Source organism: Olea europaea, chromosome 11 (genome assembly GCF_002742605.1).
Source record: "Olea europaea var. sylvestris chromosome 11, O_europaea_v1, whole genome shotgun sequence".
Taxonomy (NCBI): domain Eukaryota; kingdom Viridiplantae; phylum Streptophyta; class Magnoliopsida; order Lamiales; family Oleaceae; genus Olea; species Olea europaea.
In genome coordinates this window covers 35,787,126-35,797,420 of record NC_036247.1, presented here as the reverse complement: position 1 = coordinate 35,797,420, position 10,295 = coordinate 35,787,126, and the positions used below count along the sequence as shown (strand labels likewise).

General features: G+C 30.8%; 1 protein-coding gene across 1 annotated transcript; it reads left to right on the top strand.

Annotated features, from left to right (window-relative positions):
• The first annotated feature begins 7,882 nt into the window (after positions 1 to 7,882).
• On the top strand, positions 7,883 to 9,736 carry LOC111404808 (transcription factor LAF1-like). Its single transcript, XM_023033561.1, has 3 exons — positions 7,883 to 8,018; positions 8,703 to 8,832; positions 9,175 to 9,736. The coding sequence occupies exons 1-3, from the start codon at positions 7,883 to 7,885 to the stop codon at positions 9,734 to 9,736; spliced, it is 828 nt and encodes a 275-aa protein (XP_022889329.1).
• Positions 9,737 to 10,295: the final 559 nt, after the last annotated feature.

Here is a 10,295-nt window from a genome sequence, read left to right as displayed (position 1 = left end):
AAGTTTGTCGTAAAAACAAATCTCCTCAACTCTGAAAGCATTGTGCACTGGCACGAAATGGAATGGGAATGGAATATCTGGTGATGTTTCGTGCTGATCTAATGGATGCTCATATGTATGGATTCAAGAGATTTGTTCTGCAAGGCTATTCATCATGGTTTTTCCCTCCAGTACTCTTTAATCTTCAAGATGAACTATTGTTGATATCTATAGTCCATCTTGAGGGGGTGTGTTAGAAATATGTTACAGCAAATTTAGAATATTCAAGCTCATGTCTAGGATGTTAATTAGTTAGTGATTAGCCTGTTAATTAGCAAATTAGTCAGTTAATTACTCATCTTTTTTCTCTATAAATGGAGTCATTGTATTCATTAATAAATCATTGGATTGTGGAATTCGAATCCCTCCTTTCATGGAGGTTTCTTCTCCTCCAATCATGGAGTGCCTCTTTCTTCTGCTTTATGGACTTTAATTTCATTCAATAAATTCTAACATCCACCATGCAACATCTTTGAAGAACATCGTAGTATGATATTTAACATCCTCAGGGAATTGATTGTGAGTTCTGAAATGAATTTGAAAATCAGTGGAACCCATTTCTTGAAAGCCATTACGAGTCCTTTTAACTTTTTAAGTATCAGTCATTTCCTTGTAGTTTTATGGTTCCTTTTAGCACTTTGATTTCTTGGTCTCTTAGGTGCCATATATTGATGCAAAGGTTGCCTCAAGTCATGTATTGCCTGATCTTGAAACTCTTGGTTTTGACCAGAACCTGATTGAGAAATATGCCAGCGTTGATGCTTTTGAAGCTGTAGCTCAGCATTTTAAAAGTGACATGGTATGTTTGTACCTCTAGAATTGATGAGATACAGGTTCGAATGGATGCTTTTCTTGAAGATGGATAAGTTCAAGCTACCATTGATGTGGTTCATGCACTGGAGTTTGCTGTACCACATACAACAAATAGGTGTCGAGAATATATCCTTGAGACATTTTTGGGTGGCTTTTATTTGCTTCCATTTGGGTTTTTATTTCAACAATTAGAAATACATTTCCTTTGTTCACGTAGCCCACTAGTGAAATATTTGTTTCTTTACTGTGCGTATATCTCCTCCAAACTCCGATTGATGTTTCTTTAACCATGCATACATCTCTTGTCCAAGCTTTGATTGATATTTTGTCACTTTTTTGAATTTACATAACCTTTTTAAGTGTTTGTCGCTTTTCTAATAGTGTCCCTTTTTTTTTATTGACAAACATCACTTTTAATAAAAGTGACATTATATGTCATTTTTTAATAAAAATGTGACACTTAACTTTATACAATATTTTTTACTTTCCAAAAACTTTTTCTATAATAAATGTGTTGGCAAAGTTAGAAGATGACGGTGTCGGTGAATTGATTTCAAAATACTTGACGTTTTGATTGGTGTTTTGCGGACGAACCTACTTAAAGACGTTTAATGGTAAACGAAGAAAGATGAGGGAAGGTGGTTGTGTCGCTTTTTTTTTTTAATCTATGTTACTTTATGAATTGATTCTAATATTTTAATTATTATTTTGTCACTTTTTTTATTATTTTTGTTACTCTTTTTGGTGTTTCTCACTTTTTTAAGGTTTTAATTGATGTTTTGTCATTTTTTTGAATTTGCGTCACTTTTTTATTTTTATGATCAGAGTATCATTTTTTCTGTCACTTTTTTGAATGACAAACATCACTTTTTAATAAAAGTAATATTGTATTTAGTGACACTTAACTTTATACAATATTTTCTACTTTCAAAAAGCTTTTTATATGATAAATAGGTTGGCTGAGTTGGTAGATGATGGCAACGATGAATTGACTCAAAGATGTCTAGCGTCTTGATTGATGTTTTATCAGTGAATTGATTGAAAGATGTTTAGTGGTGAATGAAAAAAAAAGTGATGATGGATGTGTGACATGTGTCACTTTTTATTTTTATTTGTCACTTTATTGAATTGATTTCAATATTTTAATTGGTATTTTGTCAATGTTATTAGTATTTGTCACTTAAAAAAATAAAAAAATCTGTCATTTTTTTTTAATGTTTGTCACCTTTTTTTGTCACTTTTTATAAATTTCTTACTTTTTTAAGTGATAAACATCATTTTTTAATAAAATTGATATTATACGTCATTTTTAATAAAAAAAAAAGTAACACTTAATTTTATATAGTATTTTTTACTTACACAATACTCATTTATTTTTGCAAAAATCTCTAATTTTATGGGTATTTTTATAAATTGCCCTAAACTCAATCATGTAAATATTAAAGGTCGGTTTGGTTTGTATTTAGTTTTCAGTTTTGAATTTTAAGTTCATTTCAAATTTTTTAGAGGGTCTATTTTAAGATTACGAAAAATGAGTTTGATTTGTCATTTTAAAAAATTATTTCTCAAAAAAAAAAAAATTAGAAAACACATTTTGTATAAAATTTTGAAAAAATATTTTATGACATTTTTATTGCATGAAATTTATTATTCAGTAAAAATTAGAACAAATTTATGTTAATATGTTATCAAATAATATATTCATTTTAAAGTTGATGAATGAATCTTACAATATTTTTTCTCGCTACAGAGTAAAATAAAAATAAATTATAAATTGAGTTTAAAGTATGAGAAATAAAAATAAATATTAATGAAGTGGATGTTTTATAATTTTTATGTAAATAATCGTAAGAAATATTATTTTAGGATTTTTTTTTATGTAAATAATCACTAAGAAAATTATTTTTTTGAATTTTTATGTAAATAATTATTAAGAACTTGAACCACTTTTAATTTTTATAATTTTTTTAGAAATTTTTATAGTTTTATTTTTTCAAAAAATTATTCTTTATTTTTTAGAATTTTAGATTTTTTTTCCAAATTTTGATTTTTTAAAATTTATCAAAATTTTTTTATTTATATTTCTTGAATTTTATTTTTTTTCAAATTTTATATGTTAGAATTTTATAATTTTGTTTAAAATTTTATCTAAATGCCCGTTTTCCATATTTTGAGTATTTTCAAAATTTTCACTAAAAGTACATTCTGAATTTTATGTTATAAATTTTTCTTGTTCATGAAAATTCATTTTCAGAAATATTAGACAAAACACGATTTTCAGTGTTTTGCAAAATTAAAAATTGAAAAAAAAAAAAAAAAAAAGTACCCTCAATATTTGAAACGATCATTGCTGACGTAAGCTCATTCCAATCTGACCCACCTTGAAATGGATTTACGGGTCGAGATGGACTATAAGTTAATTGGGTCTTGAAAAATAAACAAACACTAGAATTTTTTTTTTTTTTTTTGTTTAAAAATTATTATTCACCAAAGTTCGTACCGAGTCAAAGAGAAATTATTTAAATTATTTTTTCAAGTAAGTTACGGCGAAAACATAATTTAATATATAATATTATCATCTATATCAATTTAAGCTTTCAAATAAAATAGTTGAATAAGATATTAAAGTATATAGAAGTCATGAGTTGAAATTTGTTGCCAAGCACACAATAGAAATTTGTATATTTTTGGTTTTTAATGAGAAAATGAATTTAAATTGTAAAGGGCACATTGCAATTATAATTGAAGTTGGTAAGAGTTTTGGATTTCATTTCTTGATTTCTTATTTTTTGTGCATGGTATATCATGAAATCCATACCATTGCATGTGAATCTTCGTTGAGATTTTGGGATCCATCTTGATAAGGTTAATTTTGTTAAGAGAAATAATACAAATCTTATACATTAATTATTTACCTCATTTTCATTTGATATGAAATTTATCTCTTTAACATGTTCCTGCAAGATGGTGGCAAAACAGACCAGCTTGAAATCCACATGCTTGTTTGAGTATTAATTGGATTGAATTGATTGCTTGAAGTTAATGGATTTCAGTACTTTATTTTGAGGGATTCTATCTTAATAAGATTAACCTTATTAAGAGAAATAACATAAACCTTATACATTGATTTTATTCTTCTCTGTATTATTTCATTGTCATTACGAATTGAAGCCTCTTTGAGGTCCTGCAAACGGGTTCAAACTACATAATTGTAATTCATTTGGTATTGAATTATTTATACCTTTTTGACGTATATTCTCATTTTTCATATTGTTTTTCATATTATATTTAACTTAGTATTTTCAATATAATTAGTCACCGTTCTTGTCACATGGAATTCTTGTGGGTTGTGGTACTTTTCCACTTCAGTTCGACTTTAGATTTTAACCTCACTATCTAACATTTTCACAATGTCTTTTGACATATTAACACCTAGCCTACCAAATTTTAAGTTAAAGAGCCAATTGTTTCTGTATAAAGCAATTAAGGTCACACAATCATCGTTCCCAAAAAAACTCAAATTATTAAGTAATTTCTTGGATTTCTTAATGAGGTCCTTTGTTAAAATTTAACTTAACATGCATATTTTCTAAGAAGAAGTAGTACAAGAACGAATTAAATTCTCCGAGAGTAAGAGTGCAGGTTAGTATTTGCTTCACTTACTATTTAATTAACTATATGCTACTAGGGCTAAAAAAAAATCAGTCCAAGTATTGCAGCCAGTGATTAGATGAAACTAAATCAATCATGACATTGATGATCAAGTGTGATCCTACCTTCTGGCTAATGTGTAAGTCATAATAACGATTATAATTGCGTTCCATGTTGTTAAGTTCAACTTAATTTGATCTTTGAAGTTATCACTAACACCATCCTTTGACATACCCTTTTTAAGGTGGTTAGATTTTGACATGACTTTTGTTGCGGATGTGACATCATGGAGAGGACTGCTTCTTGTATAATATATGTTCTGTAAAGTCATTGTGGACACCAATATATTGAAAAGTATAATGTAACAACTCTAATTGCGTACTTCATTACTTAGCCAATCTATATTTTTCAATTCCACCCAATGGGTGTCCTCTATCGAAAGAAAACTAGTTTAATACTCCAGCTCCGGTTTTTGGGGATTCCATTTCGATCCAAACCCGAAAACTTTCAATGATGCATGTTTAAAAGCATGAGAAATAAAAATTGTAAATCCAATCTCGTTGGATCACGTAAAATGCTGAGATGAATCTAACAATTTGGGAGAAACTCCGCAATTTCATTAATTCATGACAAAACAACCAAATAGCAATTAACCATAATTCTAACTTTGGAAGGATGAAAAAAAGGAAAGAAACCCTAACATAATATTTAAATTCTAAACAAATAAAACTTTTGGAAAACAAATTATCTCGACAACAAAAATTTATTTCAGCTGGAAATTAGAAAAGTGCTCATTTGACCGCCTAAATAATAGAATTTAGACTAAAACTAATTATGATCAATGGCTGTAACTCATGAGTTTTGATGAGAGCCTCGTGTCTGTGTGTGAAATTCCAACACGATTGACAGATTAAAGGTATCCAATTGCATCATGATCCATGTCCTTATATTCTATTCGTCGCAAGAAGCCTGTCCATTTAAAGGATGAAAGATAAATGTATTAATTTCTTTGGCTTGTAAATTAGAAGACTAGTTGTCTAGTAAAATAATATATTAATTAATAATTGTGCTTGGAAATGACTTTTTTTTTTTTTTTGACCTACATGTGTATATATTATTTCCTGTTGGTTGGAAGGTCAGAGATATGGTAAAAGTGAAAAATAAAAAAGGATCGTGCTTCTTGTACACGAGCGTTTACACGCCCGTGTACACGGTCCCACTCGCCCCCTCACATCCTGGGCGGGACCCAGACGTGGGCCTCGATGTGGGACCTCGCCCCATGTGAGAGGGCGAGGTGGGCCTGAGTACACAGGCGTTTAGACGCCCGTGTACAAAGAGCTTTTTCCAATAAAAAATAATTCATACAAGTTACGAAGTTCTGAATTCTTACCTCAGAAAGGCTAACTGTCAGAAGTTTAAGCATTACTGCTTACGGGAAAGGATAGAGACAGCAAGTCATTGAAAACTGACTTAATTTTTGAATGACTTGTATATAATGCACGGTGCATACATCATGATTTATATTATGTAACTGAAAGAAGTGTGTCTAAATTTATTCTTGGGGATAAACTACATCAGCACCAAAGCTAGTCATTAGTAGCTTCGAAGTTAAATTAGCTCAGTGCTGCTGTCAAGAAATTTAAACCTCGAGTCTACTTTTTTCACATTCACCATACGTGCAATTCTTGTAGTTGTTAGAAGAATTATAGAATCTTCTAAAAGATATTAGAATCATTAAAGTCTTCAAAATCACGTAGATATAGTGTGTATTTTATTTTCTTTCACACGGTATGATCTTCAATGATTTTCATTTTTTAAAAGAACATATATATGGCATGTGTAATTTATAATAATTTATATCTTAATGATAGCAAATTCGATTGAAATTCAGTAAGCGAATTACCAATAGAATGTTTGAAAGATCTTTATAGGGAATAAAAAAAAGTTTTGTTCTCATTTCTTCATAGATAAATCGGAACATTGGTTGACTTAAGAATGTTATATTTTAGTAAAACTTCAAGGCTTGGTGAACACCACGAGTACATGATAGTCTTTTTTACTATCTATCCAACTAATGATTTGTTAGTAAACTTCAAATAATGTTAGTTTAATGTTAACTAATTTTTTTCTTGCTTTTAATATTGTAGCATTCAAAAAGGCTGGCTGATTTTCCACAATGATTAGTAAATGATTGGATTTTGTCCAACTTAACAAGCAACCAAAAGATAAATTATTGTTTCAATCCTCATTGGTTGCGAGTCCTTTAGTTGATCATAGGTGGGTTTTATGAGTAAAAGTTTAGTAAAAATGGCTTATGAATTTTTTCTTGGCCACGTCATTTGGTTTATTGTTAGTGGTGAAACGTTTCAAGCAATTAAATCTTAAAAGTCACAATAGATTATTTTAGTTTTGATGAACTCAATTTACTCAAATCACATCGCCTTGAGGAATGAGCGCCGTTTTAAGTTTATATATGTCATGATGTTCCTATCTACTTAAATCATTATTCCCTAAATTTAACTCAGTCACTATCACCTTAATGTATTTGTCGTATATTCTCATTCTCGAAAAATTGTGCTCCAACTGCCGTTTGCTGCTTTAGAAGTTCTACTTTGAAAACTATCCAATGACATCCACTTTTCCTCATTTTTATTTTTATTTTAATGACAGAAGAACACGCAGCCGCTACACTTCGAATGCGCACTGAATACACTTTTCCTCATTTCTTCCACTTTAGTTAGTTCATGAGTTCTTTTTTCAGATGTCGCAAAGGCGATGGCGAGTAAACAAATCTAGCATAGTGGACTATTAAAAATCTGGATGGTTTTTAATATTATCAAGGGTAAGTATAAACAATATTATTAATTTCTTCTTTCTTTATACGATTTGGTGTTATCTAGTCGACCTTATGGAGCACGACAGAGATGGAACTATTTTCTAGGGAATCGAAACTGTTACAGCAAATGTTCATCAAGTCCTTGCAACAGAAGGCATAGTTAGTGGTGCCTGTCAAGTGGGTTTAGGCCTGTTTAATGACACAATACAAAGATCCTACACAAATAAACTCTTACTTTAGTCAATCGTAACTCATAAAAATTCCTGGTAAGGGGTCACCTAGTCCCACTCCAAAAAGTCAATAAATATTAGAAGTATTAAAATGATAAAAACGTACAGTTTTTATACTATTTCTTTTTGTTCCTTCAATTCTTTATGCTAGAAATAATTTGTTAATGACAATTGTTGTTTCTTAAATTAAAACATGTTCACACCTTTCCTTTCTTTAAATTCTTGAGACCGGGCTGGCTTAGCCTCAGATCGAGTCTCGTTTCTCCTTACACATTACACAAGAAGCACCATCATATACTCAATTTGTTCAAAAATGGAGTGCAAATTATTTGATAAGCCTAAGAACAAGCACAAGAAGGGATTGTGGTCACCAGACGAAGATCAGAAGCTGAGAAACTACATCCTGAAACACGGCTATGGCTGCTGGAGCTCGGTTCCCATCAATACTGGTAAGTTAATCTTATCGTCTGCCCTATGTTGGAAAAATGCACGTTCAAGAAAAAAAAAAGTGTAATCACATTGCAAATTTGATGAATTCAACTTCATGCGCATCTGTATTTGACATTTCACGATAAACATAGCCAATGCTGTCTAGCCATAAGAATCTGTAACCATATACGACATATGATAGAGTTTGACAAAATTTACGATAGAAAATATCAAATTTCTCATCCCGATCCTACAGTACTTTTGTGTTATTCTTACAAAATTTGCATTTTATGGAAAAGCTATTGATATCTATTCTGTCAAATACTTATCATCATCTGGGTTTTACGCTTATATTCATACATATACGGATATCATTATGATCCCATGATTATAACCTTTACTTATGCTAAGTGTCTTTTGTGAGGAGAACATCTTTTTAATCATGTTCATGACAAATAACTTAATAAGATCAAAGCTGAAGAAGTCTTCTACGAATGGAAACAATACATCTCATATGAATTCGTTATCTCTGTCACACTACTTGGAATATTTTTTGGGATCTGGTGGGATGGCTGCTGCAAAACCAATAGGATTTTTTGTTAAAAACTCATATCTTAAATGATCGTTTAATCTTATATTAAAAGCTAAAAAGCACCATTGCAGTTGACGTTTTTTGGTTCATCCTATCATTTTATTGCTTGCAGGCTTAAAAAGGAATGGAAAGAGCTGCAGATTAAGGTGGATTAATTATTTAAGGCCAGGATTAAAGAGAGGAACGTTCAGCACAGAAGAGGAGGAGACAATCTTGACCCTTCATCAAACATTAGGCAACAAGTAAGAAACTAAAAGCATATTTGGCACACGATATATATTACACCGACAACAGACAAGATTTATCTTCATTTTAGTATTTAATCCTATGCTATTTTTTACAGTCCAGCGTACTCAACATGTCTTAAGTGAATTCACACGTTCTTCGCAATCCCTAGGTTAGGATATGCTCTCACAGACTAGATAAACTCATGAACCAGGACTGAATATGATTAAAGAGTAGAGACTTGTTATAAAACTTATAAGTTGCAGTGTCCTATGCTGTCGAATTCTTCATGTACCAAATATGTCATGAATCATTGGACTTTTGAACAAATGAATAACATTTGTTACTTTTTTCTGCAGGTGGTCTCAAATAGCACACCATTTGCCTGGAAGAACTGATAACGAGATAAAGAACTACTGGCATTCTCATCTGAAGAAAAAGGTAGCAAAACTATATGAAACTGAAACTCAGGCAAAAGATGTATCCACAGGTGGAGAAATGGAAAATTTAAACTCTTCTTCTTCCCTGAATTCGACTACTCAAAACTCGAGTTTCAATTCAATCGAACACATGGAAGGATCATTAATGGATACAGATCAATCTACTAAACAAAAGAATCAAGCCCAAAATTTTAATTTACCCAAAATTCTTTTTGCTGAATGGTTCTCATTAGATCAGTTTCATGGCAAGGATTTGCAGAATTCTAGCTTCTTCAACAATAATTTTGACAACCCTAATACAAACTTTCAAGATGAATCCATTCGTGGTTTACGGCTTGATGATCAGACGGTTGAGATGGAAATGCACACACAACCAAACAACAGTTCAGTTGATATATTTTTTCCACCGTTTGACCAAGATCTGCTTTTGGATTATTTTCCTGGTGAATTCAGCATGAGTTATGACGAATTGTATATATGAAGGGTGTGTCGATATATGTTTGAGCGACTTCAGGAGAGAATAACCTCTAATGGCACTAACTATAATAAAGCAGGATAGCAATAATCCATGCACAGTGATTAATGGTTATTGTTCACACGAAGTTGCTTCTTAGGATACTGTTGTTCTCTATTTGCAGTTAGAAGGGCCATTCTGTAATAATTTCCGAAACGAACGGTTGCTGATTGGTTTAAAATAGTTTCTTCACGTCCAAAGTTAAATACACACCTCTTCTCTAATCGAGTAAGAAATATGAACGGCCCCCAAACTTAACACTGTTACAAAAAAAAGTTTTTGAATTTTAAATTGAACTTCTTAATTTTAAGTCATGAATCCTGTTAGTCAGTGGCAAAGCCTTCTTGGGGCCCTTTGTGGGAGAGGAAGAAGGAAGTCTATTTCGCATAATCAAGACGTTCATTTCCCACGGTTCCTTTTTTATGAAATTAATTTTTGCTGTTTTTTTATCCAAATAATTATAAATTTTATGATACAAATACATTTATAAAAATTTTAAAATAACATGCAATGCATATTTAACTAC

Bases quoted from the DNA above. Each gene is read 5' to 3' on its own strand.
- LOC111404808 (XM_023033561.1), top strand. From the start codon at position 7,883: ATGGAGTGCAAATTATTTGATAAGCCTAAGAACAAGCACAAGAAGGGA. The intron at 8,019-8,702 runs GTAAGTTAATCT...TATTGCTTGCAG, and splicing joins CTCGGTTCCCATCAATACTG to GCTTAAAAAGGAATGGAAAG. The intron at 8,833-9,174 runs GTAAGAAACTAA...TTTTTTCTGCAG, and splicing joins CATCAAACATTAGGCAACAA to GTGGTCTCAAATAGCACACC.